The 19,177-nt window shown below is 41.9% G+C and overlaps 1 protein-coding gene across 5 annotated transcripts in view; it reads left to right on the top strand.

Annotated features, from left to right (window-relative positions):
* The window catches only part of OSBPL3 (oxysterol binding protein like 3), a 186,645-nt gene that overhangs the window by 150,897 nt on the left and 16,571 nt on the right, over positions 1-19,177 (top strand). For all 5 annotated transcript variants that reach the window (XM_073677876.1, XM_073677873.1, XM_073677877.1 and 2 more), the window contains 4 exons: positions 4,692-4,826; positions 8,360-8,453; positions 9,728-9,972; positions 14,665-14,802. In XM_073677876.1, coding sequence (XP_073533977.1) covers positions 4,692-4,826; positions 8,360-8,453; positions 9,728-9,972; positions 14,665-14,802 — 612 coding nt within the window. The remainder of the gene's footprint in view (positions 1-4,691; positions 4,827-8,359; positions 8,454-9,727; positions 9,973-14,664; positions 14,803-19,177) is intronic.

Raw genomic sequence — 19,177 nt, 5'->3', positions numbered from 1 at the left:
GTGCACTTTCACTCAATGCAAGTTTATTGATCAAGGCTAGACACAGTCTAGTCTGAATATGGCCAGAAGTATGCAAATCGCATACTTGCGGTCCCGTGACCGCCCGCTCCCGCAACCAAAGAATCTTCACAGCATGCTGTGCGTGTGAAGTAAGGATTTATAAATCTGCAGTCACATTAAGTGCAGACTTGTAGCCTAAGACCGGACAACCACTTTAAATCAATCAGAAATGTATAGGAACACCCCTTTAAAGGGGTTTTCCGGGCCAGGCATACATTTCTGCAGAGACTGTATCATGCTGGATCCTGACGGTGTGTAAGGATTCCACTCAATTTACCAGTTGGTCATCACGTGCTTGCTTGTATGGGATTTGCATCTTTGCAGTCATGTGCCGAATGCTTTTTCTCCTGCCTCTTTCATTGGAATATGAAGAGAAGGAAGAGAAGCTAGTGATGACCACTCAAACAGTCAAAGCCACATCCTAGTGTTTTTTTTTTACAACTTCCTTTTTGATGACGCTTCTTTTGTGAATCCCGGTGCATGCTAGGATACTCAAACGAAGAGTCATCGTGGGACAGAGGCTGCGGTCACTACAGCAGGCGCTGCCCCCTCCATGAAATTAAGCGTCATCAGTGACCTTCGTTTCAGGGACTGGGCTACACCCAGCTCTGGAGGCGAAGTTTCATGCAGATCAGTGTCTGGTCCATAGATCTTAACTGATCATTCACATATTAAGAAAAACATGGATTTCTCTGCAATAAGACGGCGGATCACATATCTCAACGTATCATTTTATTCAACTTTCAATGACCTGCATACCCACATGGATTGCTTAGGAGGGCTGATCCTACTGACAGATTCCCTGTAACCAATTTTATCTCTGTCCATGAATAAAATCTTCCCATTTTAGCTCATAGTTTTCCTAACTAGATAACCCATTTAAAGGTAGCCTGTTTAGGAACCTCATCTGGAAACTCATTCTTTGTCTATCTCTCTAAAGGACCCTTCATGTCCATTCATTACATGTAGCCCACTGATGTCCTTATGAAACTGTGTAAAACTTAATTTCTTCTGTGGTTCTGTTAAATGCTCCCAGGTTCCTTCACAGATTCTAGCCTATCACTAGAGGGATCCCAGCAGCTTGTAATCTGCTTATCCTCAAAGGAATCTTTGTATAACTTCATGGATGCTTCACATGTCAAATACTGAGAGGGGGTATAAATAGGACTTAAAGGGGTTGTCCAGTATAAAGCTACAAATCTCTTAAATGCTCCCAGGTTCCTTCACGGATTCTAGCTTATCACTAGAGGGATCCCAGCACCTTGTGATCAGCTTATCCTCAAAGGAACCTTTGTATAACTTTGTGGATGCTTCACATGGGTTGTCCAGTCTAAAGCTACAAATCTCTTTAATGCTCCCAGGTTCCTTCACAGATTCTAGCCTATCACTAGAGGGATCCTTGCTATATATATGTAATTTACCTGGTGTAAATGCTGATGTTCTCCCTAATCTGCTGTTTTGTTACGCAAAAGAAAAGGCAGCCATATTTACCAACGCCATGTCACAATACTAATGCACTACAGCATGCAGCCGGCCTACGATAAATATGGCTGCTTTTTGTGCTTTTGTTCCTGCATCTATCCATTTCTGAGATATGTCCCCTCTTCCCTGTATATAAATTTAGTCTGTTTAGCAAAGTGGTTGTGGTCCTCAACTCTTCATTATGGGACTCTTCATGAGGACCCCGCCCATTTGGCAAAAAAAAAGTGACAGGTCCTCTTTAACACAATCAATGTGAAAAGAAGCACAATAAACCTGAGCTTAGCAAGTGACAGACTGGAATTAGAGTGGGCCCTGTCCATAAGGGCTCTGGGTACGGCACTGCGAACCTTGTTACCACGCAAATTCTACTATAGGCTTTTTTGCAGAGACGTATAGATTATACACCAAAATAAAGTAGTTCCTTCATGGCTAGTAGAAGTACTGATAAGTTCCTCTGACTGGTCCCAATAATAATACTACACTATGTAAGTAATTTTCTAAATTTCATGATGAGAAATTTAACCTCATTTATTATTCGCACTTTAAGGATCAGACAAGCCTTTACCATTTGTGAGACTTTGAAGACTTTGAGTCTGTTCATGTGGATAATAAGAGCCCAGGCTTTATCATGTACAGAGCCAGCTTGTCATGTCCAATCAATCATTCATGAAGAGCCAGGTCCCATTGAGGGATGGCCTAAGGATTACTGTTATGTGAGATCCACCATCATTCCTATTATATAAAAAAAACAAAACCTAAAAGCATTTGGATTTCATGTCCTTGTGTCAGGAGAGCAGATTCCCCTCAGGTGAATGGCACAGAGGATGAAGAATGATAATAGAAAACTAGAAATAGTAGCTCCGGCTTCCTAAACACAGCGTAGTCATGACCTACATACAGCCTTTGTGATTTCAGTCTCTTTGCAGTATTGGAAAATGTATGTATCTGAGTCTGCAATATTTAAAAGCACAAGATATTTTCTGACTATTTCTAGAGTATTGATGTAGTAATATTGTCATCAGGAATATCAGTCCCTCTACACTGACTGCAGGAAGAATATGACAGAGCATGGAGTTATTCCTAAAGTTATGCCAAGTTGATAGCATTTACAATCACTGTCTGATTAGTGAGGATCTGAGATCCTGGATAATAATAGTAATTTTTTATTTCTATAGCGCCAACGTATTCCACAGCACTTTACATTTTAGATGGGACTTGTACAGACAAAGACACATAACTCAACAGATACCGGAAGGAGTGCGGGTCCGGCTCGCAAGCTTCCAATCTCTGAGATGCCTTTTGATCCTGAGAATACGGAGACTTCAGCACTGTTTTAGTCCTTCAAAGTTTGCAACGAAGTGCATTTACTTGAATAAGGGTGATGCTGCCTTTTGCAGCTCAGCAGTTGACCAGGGGTGTCAATGGGAAAAGAAAAACAGCAATTCTTCCGCCCCTTCATTCTGAGCATTTTGGGCATCCCACTGATATGCCATCTCTTTTAAAGATTTGCATGAGCTATATAATCGGCAAAGTAATATGAAGTATTTTTGTAATTTATTATGTTTTCGGCTCCTCTTTTTACTCTGTGTAGAAGAAATCTGTTAATGAACACACTCATGATCCCACCACGAGTCTTTCCTGATTTTACTTGAAATAATTGTACAATGACATAAAAGATGATCAGTTTTCATTATTTTTTTTATTCCAATGAAAATGCAGTGAAACTTTTATTGAGCAACATTCCTAAGAGTTTCAGTGACAAATTGCATTCTAGGGGAATGTTTTTTTCAACGAAGGCAGCTAACATGCATATGATACAGTGAAATTGAAAAATATGGTCTAGTTCCAAGGAAGTTTTCTCTAAAAGGTGGTGTTTTTGAGAGGTTCTGTTACACATGCTTGTTAATATAGCAGTACAATATTTTGCTTTTTAAATTTTTTTTTTTCATTTTTTTAATATTTTGCCCAATATAGGTAATGTGATCTCATGGTGACCTCCTGAGAATTACAAGCTTTTATGTTCTGTTAAGAGGGTGACCATCTCAGTCACCAGAGCTGCCTGCATAATGAAATTACATAGACTGTACTTACGTTCTTGACTGGGAAGGGGGAAAAAAAATGGCATCACAGATAATGATGATGACTACACAGCTCCTGTCACATAATTAGAATGTAAGAGATCACAGCTCCGTTTTATGACTGTATGATGATAATCTATAAACTCTTTTAGGAGAATATAGAGGTTGGGATAATCAGATTGTCCCTACTGGGTTGGCCATGTGATGCTGTGCTAATGCATTATGGGATTGATGGCAGAGAATTGAGGCTGAACTACATGGGTGTTAGTACACCATGTACTCAGAGAACTGCAGTGATTGAGAGACATTCAGATTATTTCTGGACCGTTTCTTTAAGAACTGTGTTCCTATTACCCATAAAAATGAATGCGCAGGATGATTGATCTTTCATTGCAATTTGTGATATTTTTTTAGGTACCCAATAATCGATAGCCTGAACTTTTTGTGGTCTGTTTAAAAAAAAAAAAATAAATAATCCTAGTGGAACTGGTGTAAAATAATGCATTTGAATTTGTCTGAACTGTGATCCAACAGTGGATCCTTCACTTTTTTCTGTAGTAAATAAAAACAAAATGTGGATTGACCTGTTCACTTTAAGATCGAAAGTGGGTGTGATTGGGATATTTAAAATAAGGTCAATAATAGTAGACTTGGCATTCATGTGTTCATTTGTAAATTAAACGCGGCATTAGGCTGGAAGATCTCACTGAATAATGGCCTAATCACACCCACGCCCTATTGAAAGTATTATGTCATTGTGCAATTTTACTAGACAAAAGCATAAATTATAACATTTGCCAGCAACAGCAAGTTACCATGTTGACTGTTTTCAAGTAGCAACATTGATTTATTTTTATTACACTCCAATTGGTAATGATGTATTATACAGAGTGCTAGGTTACATTGCCCAAATCCGTTTTTTAAATGAATTATTAGCCTTTGTTTGCAGACTGGCACTACATGCACTTGAATTTTCTACCAGTTCCACCTTTGACAGATTGATATTTACATGACTGGCAGTAACAATTATAGAAATTAAATAATAATTTGTTTTTACCCTAAAACTTACAGGAGACGCCACGTGAAGAGAACAGGACCTTGGTGCATCAGATGTCTAATGAAAGCCGCCTGTCTATCACAGATTCCCTTACAGAGTTCTTTGATGCTCAGGAAGTTCTACTGTCTTCGAGCTCATCTGAGAATGAGGTTGGTTTTTTATTTTTGGTCTCTTTAATTTGATAGTATGGCTGGTCATGGAATAGATTGTGAGAACATGTTATGTTTCTACTGGTAGAGTATGGACATTTTAATTTGACAAACAATTTTACTTTTTGAGAATGAACTCTCTGGATCCATACAATAAATCACTGCGCCATCGTGCTGTACACGTGAAATGAAGAGGGATTTAAATACAAGAACAAATGATAAAAACAAGACGGTACAATTAAAATGCGCTTACTGAGTAACAGACTGGCACAGAAGGCAAGAGGTCAATGCCCCCAAGAACTTCTAATCTGAGAGAGAAAACATAGAGAGTAAGTTAAAGGGTTAATCACCCCCCCCCCCCCCCCCCCCCCGCCAAAAGAAAAAAAAGTTATCCCCTATCCAACGGATAATCGCAGGGCCTACCAGCGTCCCCAAGACTTGGGCTCTGGAACCACGAGAATAGGGCTCTGTGGCACCATCTTGAATTGAGCAGAGGTGCGCATGCTCAACCTCTGTTCCATCTATTTATTATGGGACTTCCAGAGAAATCCGAGCTATGTAGTTCCATTAATTACTAATGAGCATAAGATGAGCTTGCGTACCTCTACTGCATTCAGAAAAGGGCTTTCAAGTGACATTGTTGGGGTTCCAGAGACAAAAACTCAGGATACAGTTGTGCTCAAAAGTCTACATACCCCGGCAGAATTTTTGCTTTCTTGGCCTTGTTTCAGAGAATATGAATTATAACAAAAAAACTTTTTCTCCACTCATGGTTATTAGTTGGGTGAACAATTTATTGTCAAACTACTGTGTTTTCTCTTTTTAAATCTTAATGACAACCAAAAACATCCAAATGTCCCTGATCAAAAGTTCACATACCCTGGGTGTTTTTGGCCTGATAACATGCACAGAAATTGACACAAATGGGTTTGAAGGGCTACTAAACGTAACATCCTCACCTGTGACCTGTTTGCTTGTAATCAGTGTGTGTGTATAAAAGCTGAGCGAGTTTCTGGGATCCAGACAGACTCTTGCATCTTTCATCCAGCCACTGACGTTTCTGGATTGTGAGTCATGGGGAACGCAAAAGAATTGTCAACGGATCTACGGGAAAAGGTTGTTGAACTGTATAACACAGGAAAGGGATACAAAAAGATATCCAAGGAATTGATAATGCCAGTCAGCAGCGTTCAAACTGTGATTAACAAATGGAAAATCAAGGGCTCTGTAAAAACCAAATCACCGTCAGGTAAACCAACAAAAATTTCGGCCACAACTTCCAGGAAAATTGTTTGGGATGCAAAGAAAAACCCACAAATAACATCAGCTGAAATTCAGGACTCTCTGAAAACTAGCGGTGTGACTGTTTCAAGATGCACAATAAGGAGGCACTTGAAGAAAAATGGGCTGCATGGTCGAGTCGCCAGAAGAAAGCCATTACTGCGCAAATGCCACAAAGTATCTCTCCTACCATACGCCAAACAGCACAAAGGCAAGCCTTAAAACTTCTGGAACAAGGTAATTTGGAGTGATGAGACCAAAATTGATCTTTTTGGCCACAACCATAAACGTTACATTTGGAGAGAGGTCAACAAGGAACACCATTCCTACAGTAAAGCACGGAGGTAGATCGCTGATGTTTTGGGGATGTGTGAGCTACAAAGGCACAGGAAACTTGGTAGGATTTGAAAGAAAGATGAATGCAGCACGTTATCAGCAAATACTGGACGTTCCAACATGACAACCATCCAAAACACAAGGCCAAGTCGACCTGTCATTGGCTACAGCAGAACAAAGTGAAGGTTCTGGAGTGGCCATCTCAGTCTCCTGACCTCAATGTCATTGAGCCACTCTGGGGAGATCTCAAGCGTGCAGTTCATGCTAGACAGCCCAGGAATTTACAGGAATTGGAGGCTTTTTGCCAAGAAGAATGGGCAGCTTCACCATCTGAGAAATTAAAGAACCTCATCCACAACTACCATTGGCGGTATGCCCCTGATAGTGAAGCAGGACTTGGATGTGTGGGGTGAAGGACAGGGCACCTTACCAGAGGTAGTGGACTTTTGAGAACATAAGTGGGAGGGGAGAGTCTTCTTCAATGACTGACTGCTGTATGATGATGTACACTTGCTCTGTATGTTGCCAGCACGTAGGGCACCATATTCAGTGCTGATTGAGGACAGGGACGTGATTGTCAATCATAATGACAATTGAAAAAAAAAAAAATGTTTTCATTCAAGAATGCCAATTCCTGATTTGTGTAACATTTTCTCTAATGGAGCACATAGAAAGTGACTCTACAATTGTAAACTGTGATATGGTCATTTGGTCTTGGTTAAGGAGACATAGTATGAAAATTTGCTATGTGGAACTGGTTCTTTTATTAATGTTGTTTTTTTATATCAAATATGTCACAATGCTATAGAAACATTCATGTTGCCAGTTGTGTAGTTAGAATAGACTCCCCGCAGTCTGTTATTTTCCCTTTCCTGTCAATCCCATATTGTCCAGGCATCCTCTGTTGCTATGGTTACAGTATAGAGAATTTTGGGAATGTTATACCTCTTCTGTATTTTGCAGTATTTCTTTTGTTAGGTTATAAATATTTGTTGCCCTCGTTATAATGCTCAGAATTACTGCTTATTCTTCATGGCTTCAATTACTGACAGAGCCGCCTATTTCACCAAAACTATAAAAGTTAGCAGCGTTTGCAAGCTACTTACTGGGATACTTACAAGGGTCGTGGAATCCTCATTGTTCCAGTAGGTTATTGTCCATATTAACTAAAGCATGTGGACAATGTTTGCTTGTTAGAAAGGTTTCTTGCCATTAGGCAGATTAGTTTTTACCTGCTGGGATCAGCAGCTATCAGCTAGCGGTAACGTGCAGAAATCTGGTTGTGAAGTGTTCAGTTTCCCTGCAGCACCGCCACAGGAGAAATGAAGCATTACACTTTGGCTAATGTGTTGTCTGGGTATTATAGGACAGGGTAATAGTACATGTAAATAACATGGGATACTAAGTTGACACTGTTTTGATCAAAAAAGCACATAAGCCAACACACCTTGACAAGGTGTACCCACTCAGGATGGTCCTATCTCCCGGGAGAGCAAGTGCCGACAACACTGGAACGGCGCCGGCACGGGAGGCGAGTATAAGCTTTTTTATTTTATTGGCGCCAAACATTTAGATCAAGAAGGGGTTGTCCTACTAGTCGACAACCCCTGTAAGTAATGTAATTTATTTATAATTTTCAAGTTGTATATTTTGATTTGAATGATTTTTTTTTCTTTAACATCTGAACTCTAAATATGTTCTATGGATTGCACTATTCATTTGCTCAATAATTGCATTTTATTGCTGAAACTAAGAGGTTCATTTCATAGCTAATGTATGAAGGGGACATGGAAATGTTTTCCTCTCATATGGCCAGTGTCTCCATTATCAGATATACTTCAGTCTTTATCAGATATACTTCAGTCTTTGCTATCCATTGCACTCGGTCATTAATATATGTGTTGTTTGTTTCCCAGGTATCAGATGATGACTCGTATGTCAGTGATATAAGTGATAACATATCAGAGGACAATCTAAGCAATGACATTGACAATGAAAGGCAGTCTCTAGGTATGTTGGTCTTGAGTTATATCCTGAATTCTGCTGTTTTTTCCTAATAGTGACTCTGTGTCTACTTCGATATATTTTTTTGCTTACATTTTTTGTAAATGGTTAACTATAACCAAATTATTCCAATGGGAAGTCTTTTGGCCTCCATGTTCACATCTTCCTTGTAGTCCCTGTTTATAACGAAACCATGTCCTAGTGTGAGATGTATCATTGGTTGGCCACACTTAAGCCACCTGCAACGCTGTCCTGAGATTTCCTGGGTTCTGACAAAAGCCTGTCAATCAGTTTGGGGCAGATGTCAGCTTGACAGTGTTTTGGTATGCTAATCAACCAGACAGTTGCAGCTGCCAACCCTCATTTTTGGAAAAAGTAAAATCAACAACAGTAAAGCTTAATGAAATGAAAAAAAAAGGATTCACTGTTTTGATCAAAAAAGCGTAAAAGCCATCCCACCGCGACAAGTTGTGCCCAATCAGGATGGTCTTACCTCTAGTATTATAAGGTACTTGAGTAATCAAAACAATACTTGACCCTTTTTTTTCCAAACTTCCTTAAAGCACACCTGTCAGCAGGATTGTGCTCCGTAAACCACATAAACTGTCAGGTGGGCAACATTACACTGATTAAAATCATACCTGCGGTGATGAAATCCGTCCTGTGGTTCTTGTGTAATCTTTATTTTCAGTTTGGAGATAATGATATGCCCATGCTCTGGGCGGCCTGTGGGGGGTGCGCTATCTGGTACTCTGATTACATATTCCTCTGTATGCTCTTATAACAACTCAATGTACCTTCACTGACCTGCTGACAGGTGCTCTTTAAATCACCATCAATAAATGTGTTTAATGAATTGCACTTACCCCTAAATTATTCTAACAAAAATTGCAATAAGTCCCACAAGAACAATTCATCATTTCAGCCTTTCAATCAATTAAAAAAAAAAGGGACGCCCAGCGAATAACTTGCACAGATAATATTCTAATTAATTGATGAAAGTAATATTACCATCCCCTCCCCCTCAGGAAGAAATGGCAACAATTTTGACAAAAACAGTAAAAATATACATTCAAGCTGCCTAATGGAGGCTACAGAGTACAGAGAGAGGTTTAGTGGGTTCAAAATACTAATCTTCCATAGTTTCATCATCTTTGAACTTCTCACTTGTTCATGTGTTGTGATGATAAGTATAGAAGAGTATAGCGGTAGTATATTACAGGGAGCATGGGTGATTTATATGGTAATCTTTTTTTCTCTCTTATGTCCTCATTTCATAGATGGGGCTTGTGTAGTAGATGGTTTTCCAAAGCACAGAACGTGTCTTCCAGCCCCGTGCCCAAACACAAGTAATATCAGTTTATGGAACATTCTTAGGAATAATATTGGGAAGGACCTATCCAAGGTGTCCATGCCTGTGCAGCTTAATGAGCCTCTCAACACTCTGCAACGATTATGTGAAGAACTTGAATACAGTGAACTTCTAGACAAAGCAGCAGAAACCCAGGACCCATTTGAAAGAATGGTAAGATACTGACTTTTAAGATTGTGTCTTTTTAATAGCAATTAAATAGCACAAGCTGGTGTTGGAAAATGCTAAAAAGTAAGAATGCTATCAAAAATAGAAGCTAAGAAGTTTATTTTTATGAGTTAACAAATTGCGAAGTGAATGAACAATTGAGAAATCTAAATGAAATCAATATTAGGTGGGACCACTCTTTTTACTTTCAAAAAGCATCAAACAAATATAAGCAAATGCTTATCTATCGTGCAATACCGTCAGGAAGGTGCCTGATTGGCTCCAAATTTATTCTGCTGCTGTACAGCAATAAACCACCAACCTACTGCCAATAACATTAATAACTATCTTTAGCGTAAAGCAGATCAAGGAGTCCTGGAAGTGATAATACGGACCCACAGAACTCTGATTTTTACATCAAGTTTGTCTGGGTTTACATGAAGAGATACAAGGATTTGCACAAGTCTACATTCACAGGAGATCTGTGGTTAGTTCTCAAAGATGTTTGGAACAATCTCCCTTCCGAGTTCCTTCAAAACTGTGTACCTATAAGAATTGATGCTTTCATGTTGTTTTGAAGGCAAAGAGTGGTTATACCAAATATTGCTTTTATTTACATTTCTGTTTTCTGCATTCACTTTTGCATTTTGTTAATTGATTAAAAAATAAACTATTGACATTTCTATATTTGAAACTATTCTTACTTTGCGGCATTTCTTCCTTACCCGAATAAAACTTTTTGCATAGTAGTGTGTGCTATGTATAATGTGTATGTTTATATATTATGTATGTGTGTTTGTATACTATATATAATGTATAAACACACACACTATATACAGTACAGACCAAAAGTTTGGACACACCTTCTCATTTAAAGATTTTTCTGTATTTTCATGACTATGAAAATTGTACATTCACACTGAAGGCATCAAAACTATGAATTAACACATGTGGAATTATATACTTAACAAAAAATTGTGAAACAACTGAAAATATGTCTTATATTCTAGGTTCTTCAAAGTAGCCACCTTTTGCTTTGATGACTGCTCATGGCATTCTCTTGATGAGCTTCAAGAGGTAGTCACCGGAAATAGTCTTCCAACAATCTTGAAGGAGTTCCCAGAGATGCTTAGCACTTGTTGGCCCTTTTACCTTCACTCTGCGGTCCAGCTCACCCCAAACCATCATGATTGGGTTCAGGTCTGGTGACTGTGGAGGCCAGGTCATCTGGCGTAGCACCCCATCACTCTCCCTCTTGGTCAAATAGCCCTTACACAGCCTGGAGGTGTGTTTGGGGTCATTGTCTTGTTGAAAAATAAATGATGGTCCAACTAAACGCAAACCGGATGGAATAGCATGCCGCTGCAAGATGCTGTGGTAGCCATGCTGGTTCAGTATGCCTTCAATTTTGAATAAATCCCCAACAGTGTCACCAGCAAGCACCCCCACACCATCACACCTCCTCCTCCATGCTTCACGGTGGGAACCAGGCATGTAGAGTCCATCCGTTCACCTTTTCTGCGTCGTCCCAAAGATCTTAAATATGGACTCATCAGACCAAAGCACAGATTTCCACTGGTCTAATGTCCATTCCTTGTGTTCTTTAGCCCAAACAAGTCTCTTCTGCTTGTTGTCTGTCCTTAGCAGTGGTTTCCTCGCAGCTATTTTACCATGAAGGCCTGCTGCACAAAGTCTCCTCTTAACAGTTGTTGAAGAGATGTGTCTGCTGCTAGAACTCTGTGTGGCATTGACCTGGTTTCTAATCTGAGCTGCTGTTAACCTGCGATTTCTGAGGCTGGTGACTCAGATAAACTTATCCTCAGTAGCAGAGGTTACTCTTGGTCTTCCTTTCCTGGGGCGGTCCTCATGTGAGCCAGTTTCTTTGTAGCGCTTGATGGTTTTTGCAACTGCACTTGGGAACACTTTCAAAGTTTGCCCAATTTTTCGCACTGATTGACTTTCATTTCTTAAAGTAATGATGGCCACTCGTTTTTCTTTACTTAGCTGCTTTTTTCTTGCCATAATACAAATTCTAACAGTCTATTCAGTACGACGATCAGCTGTGTATCCAGCTGACATCTGCACAACACAACTGATGGTCCCAACCCCATTTATAAGGCAAGAAATTATTATTATTATTATTCCCACTTATTAAACCTGACAGGGCACACATGTAAAGGGAAAACCATTTCTGGTGACTACCTCTTGAAGCTCATCAAGAGAATGCCAGGAGTGTGCAAAGCAGTCATCAAAGCAAAAGGTGGCTTCTTTGAAGAATCTAGAATATAAGACATATTTTCAGTTGTTTCACACTTTTTTGTTAAGTATATAATTCCGTGTGAATGTACAATTTTCATAGTCATGAAAATATAGAAAAATCTTTAAATGAGAAGTTGTGTCCAAACTTTTGGTCTGTACTGTGTGTATGTGTGTATATGTGTATATATATATATATATATATATATATATATATATATATATATAAACACACACCTTATGTATGATATATATAAACAATGTTCGTTTATATATAATGTGTTTCTATATTATATATAATGTGTGACTATATAGATTAAAAAATATCTATAACAGTATATGTATATATATATTTTTACATCATATATATTACAAATGATTTCTGTTCATATCTGAGTGTGCTTTGTAAAAGGGTTGTCCATCATGTATTATATATTTTGGTTAGAAGGCTCACCTATTATATAATGGGTGGTTTCTTCTTGGGTGTTCTGTTGCTGGTACCTCAATTCATCATTTTTACTGTTTAGATAAATTTGGCACTAAGTTCTTCTAGTGCAGCACCACCACTTGAGAAATGAATCATTATGTGGTGGTCATTGCAAGCAATAAGCTGAAAGCAATGCAGAAAGTGTTGTGTCCTTCAGATTGACACCATTTCTATCTGCTTTTCTGTTTGGCTAATGCATGAGAATTTTTAATATAATTTTTTTCCTGTAGTAACTTAGTTTCCTAGTAGATTTTATAAATTTAAGAGGACCTTTCACCAAATTTTTCAGGTTGAGCTGGACACACAATGTAAGGCTAAGTGCCCACAATGCAGAAATGCTCCAGATTTTTCCTGAGCGTTTCTGCATCTCCCTGGCAGAAAAAAAGCATGCAGATTTTAGATGCTTTTTTCCTGCAAGGGACCAGCGTAATTGAAGCTTTTTGATCATGCAATTTCGCATGCGGGTTGTCAAGCGCTTTCCAAGCGATATTAGCATCACTTGGAAAGTGTTTGACAACTTGGTCACACTATATAAATCCATGCAACCGGCATGGATTTATATAGTGTGACCAAGTTAGTTAAAAAAAAGAACAAAAATGGTAAAAAAAAAAAGAAGCAAAAACAAAAAAAAACATTATACTTACTTTCTGATGGGCCCCAGTCTCCTTATCCGATGCGTCCGGTCTTCCCGGGGTGTCACGGTTGTGTAAAAGGACCTGCCATGACGTCATTTAGTCATGTGACAGATCACACGACCGCCAACGTCAGCGGTCACGTGACTCGTCACATGACTAAATGACGCGTCATGGCAGGTCCTTTTACACAACCGTGACACCCCGGGAAGCCAGGACGCATCTCTATGGAGACCGGGGGCCATCAGAAGGTGAGTATAATGTATATTTTTTATTTTAATTATTTTTTTTTACAGGTACTATGGTACCCGGGTCTGGAGGAGAGTCTCCTCTTCTCCAGACCCGGGTACCATCCGCACATTGAATCGCTTAATATCCGCATCTGCACATGTAGTCATGCGGATATTAAGCGATTCAATGCAAGTCAGTGGCGGCGAAAACGCCGCGGTTCCGCAAAATAACTGGTAGTGCTGCGCTTTTTTCCGCAATGATAATCCGCAGCGGAAATTTCCGCAGCATGTGCACAGCACATGCGGATTATCATTGGGGAACATGGCAGGCCTTCTACCATGCGTTTTTTAAGCGTTTCTGCAGCAGAATTGCCGCAGCGGAAACGCTTACAAAACGCATAGTGGGCACACAGCCTTATAGTGGCTGCAGTGTGGAATTGTTTTTTCATTTTGCCTCTCCGTTGTGGAGATATGAGCAATCAGAGTATTTGCTAACTAATGAGAGGGTGTTATTAGATACTTCTCACTGGGGCCTGTTCTACTCTCTGTAGGAGTTATCTGGTAACACCCACTTGAACTTAAAGTTAACTCATTATCTGCAAATACTTTATTGCTAATTTCTCCATAACGGAGAGATGAAATAAGAAAAAAAAAGACGTTTTAATCCGCTCTGCAGCCATTATTATATTGTGTGTTCAGTTCAACATGAAAAATTTGGTGAAAGGTCGTCTCCAACCCCCTTAATAACTTCACTAGGAAGGAAGCAAATTGGACAGGCCTTTGTACAAGGCTATAAGGATGGATCGGCTTACTTTGAAATCAGTGAACTGTTCTTTTCTGATATTTTCCTCCATTTTGATATTGCTCTCCTTTCCTGAATTAAATGACGCCCAACCATAATAATATTAGCATCTATAAATTGCTAATATTTTCCCCAGCACTTTACAATACAAGCATCACTTCAGCTGGGTCTCTCTTCTATGTATAACAGCAGATACACAAGGGGCTTTGGTACACAAGCGATTAACTGTTTTTAATAGACTCTTCCATAAAGTGTTAATTTCCGTGAGATTATTTATTTTGTGTATCGTAGGTTTACATTGCCACATTTGCAGTATCCGCATATGCCTCCAGTTTCTATAGGGCTGGTAGCAAACCATTTAACCCTGTGCTCGGAGAAACGTATGAATGTGTAAATGAAGACAAAGGATTCCGCTTTATTGCTGAGCAGGTACTGTGTTTTCTTACATTTCGGTTTCCCATTCGCCAGAAGTTGGTTAAGGACCAATTTTAGTTCAGTTCATTAACATCTTATTAGCACCCCCCTTACAATATCTCTACTCATGTGACGGAAAACCTTGGTCTATTGTTATGGTCTCTATCCACTCGGGCAGTGTCACACTGGGGTGTCATGGGCCCTACCGGTAACAATGACTATGGGGGTCCACTCTTCTGTTACCTGCCAATATTTCCTGACCCTCCTTCACAAATTTACCTGTGCTTTTATATAATAGCTATTGAACCCGTTAAACCCCCGGGTGGCGAGCATTTTTATTGTTATATGGTCTCCCATGCTGGTATGTGCTGCCCCCCTCCTGGTATTTGCGCTGCCCCAATCCTGTCCCCACCATCCTATCCTGGTACCCCTCACCCCCAATCCTGGTATGCGTGGCACCCCTCACCCCCAATCCTGGTATGCGTGGCACCCCTCACCCCCAATCCTGGTATGCGTGGCACCCCTCACCCCCAATCCTGGTATGCGTGGCACCCCTCACCCCCAATCCTGGTATGCGTGGCACCCCTCACCCCCAATCCTGGTATGCGTGGCACCCCTCAACCCTAATCCTGGTATGCGTGGCACCCCTCACCCCCAATCCTGGTATGCGTGGCACCTCATCCCTATCCTGGTATGTATGGTACCCCTCATTCCTATTCTGGTATGCATAGCACCCCTCACCCCCCAATCCTGGTATGCATGGTACCCCTCACCCCCCAATCCTGGTATGCATGGTACCCCTCACCCCCCAATCCTGGTATGCATGGTCCCCTCACCCCCCAATCCTGGTATGCATGGTCCCCTCACCCCCAATCCTGGTATGCATGGTCCCCTCACCCCCTAATCCTGGTATGCATGGTCCCCTCACCCCCCAATAATGGTATGTGTGGTACCCCTCATTATATGGTCTCCCATGCTGGTATGTGCTGCCCCCCTCCTGGTATTTGCGCTGCCCCAATCCTGTCCCCACCATCCTATCCTGGTACCCCTCACCCCCAATCTTGGTATGCGTGGCACCCCTCACCCCCCAATCCTGGTATGCGTGGCACCCCTCACCCCCCAATCCTGGTATGCGTGGCACCCCTCACCCCCCAATCCTGGTATGCGTGGCACCCCTCACCCCCCAATCCTGGTATGCGTGGCACCCCTCACCCCCCAATCCTGGTATGCGTGGCACCCCTCACCCCCCAATCCTGGTATGCGTGGCACCCCTCACCCCCAATCCTGGTATGCGTGGCACCCCTCACCCCCAATCCTGGTATGCGTGGCACCCCTCACCCCCAATCCTGGTATGCGTGGCACCCCTCACCCCCAATCCTGGTATGCGTGGCACCCCTCACCCCCAATCCTGGTATGCGTGGCACCCCTCACCCCCAATCCTGGTATGCGTGGCACCCCTCACCCCCAATCCTGGTATGCGTGGCACCCCTCACCTCATCCCTATCCTGGTATGCGTGGTACCCCATACCTCATCCCTATCCTGGTATGCATAGGCCCCTCACCCACATCCTGGTATGCATAGGCCCCTCACCCACATCCTGGTATGCATAGGCCCCTCACCCACATCCTGGTATGCATAGGCCCCTCACCCACATCCTGGTATGCATAGGCCCCTCACCCACATCCTGGTATGCATAGGCCCCTCACCCACATCCTGGTATGCATAGGCCCCTCACCCACATCCTGGTATGCATAGGCCCCTCATCCCCAATCCTGGTATGTATGGTACCCTCATCCCCAATCCTGGTATGTATGGTACCCCTCATCCTGGTATGCATGGCACCCCTCATCCTGGTATGCATGGCACCCCGCATTTCTATCCTGGTATGTATGGTTCCCTCACCCCCCAATCCTGGTATGCATAGTCCCCTCACCCCCCAATAATGGTATGTGTGGTACCCCTCATCCTGGTATGCATGGTCCCCTCATCCCCCAATCCTGGTATGCATGGTCCCCTCATCCCCCAATCCTGGTATGCTTGGTGCCCCTCACCCCTCAATCCTGGTATGCATGGTCCTCTCTCCCCCCAATCCTGGTATGCGTGGTACCCCTCACCCCCCAATCCTGGTATGCATGGTCCCCTCACCCCCTCATTCTGGTATGTGTGGTACCCCTCATCCTGGTATGCGTGGTACCCCTCACCCCCCAATCCTGGTATGTGTGGTACCCCTCATCCTGGTGTGCATGATCCCCTCACCCCCCAATCCTGGTATGTGTGGCCCCCTCACCCCCCAATCCTGGTATGTGTGGCCCCCTCATCCCTTTCACACTGTACACACATACAAAAAAATAAACCGTTCTACTCACCTTTCTTCTCTGTACTCCAGCGCTGCTGCGTCCTGTTCTGCCGGAGGCCAGGGGAGGAGTGCGGCGCCGGAGACCTGTGCTGTCCGGCGCCATTTTGCTACAGACACACTGCAAATGTGTCTTCAGTAAAATGGCGCCGGATAGCGCTATGCGCATGCGCTGATCCGACGCCTCACTCCTGCCCCGGTCTCCGGCGAAGAGAGGTGCCGCAGCAATTCTCCGCCCAGTCAGGTAAGTATGTAAGTATGGCGCTGGAGATCACACTATGCGTTCAGTGTCTACGCATATCGCGATCTCCAGCGCCATACACTCCACTTACCTGTAACGGCTCCATGCGTGATTCTGTCTGGAGCCAGACTGCGCGTCACGCATGCGCAGTCTATCGAGGCTTCAGACAGAGACACGCTTGCAGCGTTTTATTACAGATGGGTAGTTGAATAAATGAATGATGAGATGTTGTTTTTGTCTGTACATAGTGAAAAAATATGTATTCTACAGTCTACTGTCCATATAAGGGTTGGGGGTCCCCTAGGGGATTTACCTGTTATCCTGTGTGCCAGTCCGAGCCTGCACACGGAGACTAAAGAATTAGGATGGTATTAGACATTTCATACAACTTAATTTTCATGTCAGAAAATGTTGTACAACCTCCAAAATCTTATTTTTTTATAACCTTTTATACATTGAGTGTAAAAAAAAAAAAAAATACAAATCTGGTTTTTTTTTTTTTAGTATTATCCATAGATTTAACAAGACACCTGAGTAAAGGATTGTATTTTGATTTTCTTTCCACCAAGAATACTTGTACGTTGTGCCCTGTCAGGAAGCAGGCAGGGTTGTTATTTTGGCTCTTATCCGAGCCAGTCCCAGGGGCCACATGTGTTGCCAATTCTGTTAGACTGGTGCCCTTAGACGTTCTCTGTGAGGAGAGTCCAGTAAGAACACGGTGCAGATAGTGTTGTTCCTACGCTCTACCTAATTTAGTGTGGAGAAGGAATTCAGCCTGTAATGGATTATTGCAAGAGCTTTTTGTTAGACGTGTTAAAGCATTACCTAAGAGATTGATAAAAAAAACACTATTACTGTTTGTGTCATTGATTCTTGTACTGAAAATTGAATCTTTAAGAGCGAGTCTCCTCTGCTGAAAGTCTAATTGATCCTGAAGCCTAGAAGACGTAACAGTATATGTAGATCTGCACAGGTCTCTGTAGGAACGCAGCCATGGCTGGAGAGATTTTGTATGTGGCAATAGGGATGTCTGAGGCTTAGGAATAGCAATGAGTTTAGCTAAAAACTTTTTTTTTTTTCTTGCTCCTACCCAATTTTAAGATCTTTAAATCTATATTTGTAATATGAAAAATTTCCAGAAAGCGCCTTCAAGAGTATTCATTTAAGCAAACACAGATTATTCATTGTACAATTTTCCAATATACCGTTCAATGCTTGCAGTCATTCAATAGGAAGCTTAAAGGGGCTGTTCCATTTCATTAAAAGTTAATCCCAAACTTCAACAAACCGTTCTATCCTCGCCTTCCTTGGCTCCACCTGCAAGTGTCGCTGTCGGTGTTTGGCTTTGGCTGCCACGTTAGCGCTGCAACCAAACAGTGAGCTATTGGATCTGAGCAAGTAGTTCCCATGTAGACTGAGTGCCCACTCAGTAGCGCTGACAACATTGCAGCCAAACCCATACACTGGGAGCAACTGTGAGACTCGCAGGCGAACCTGGGGAAGGTGAGTGCAGCACAATTTGTTGCAGTCGGGAATTAACTTTTAATGAAGGAAAACAGCTCCTTTAATTTACTTACAGAAGATAAAAATCCGCTCTGATAAAACGCTACCATAATGATACAACTTTAAAAGAGCCCAACACCTGTGAAAGCTGGACGTAAGCTTTTAGCCACTGTGTTAGCAAAAAGGCATTCACTCATAGCAAGCAGGGATTTTTTTTTTTAAAGAATGAAGCGTGAAATAAAATCCGCTGATAAAAACAAGTGTCCGTGATGACCACAGCAACAGATTCTGA

The sequence above is a fragment of the Phyllobates terribilis genome, unplaced genomic scaffold (genome assembly GCF_046119375.1).
Source record: "Phyllobates terribilis strain yellow unplaced genomic scaffold, ASM4611937v1 Scaffold_4__5_contigs__length_816908805, whole genome shotgun sequence".
Lineage (NCBI taxonomy): Eukaryota > Metazoa > Chordata > Amphibia > Anura > Dendrobatidae > Phyllobates > Phyllobates terribilis.
Note: the sequence above shows the minus strand (reverse complement) of the source record. Positions and strands in the feature narration are given on the sequence as shown.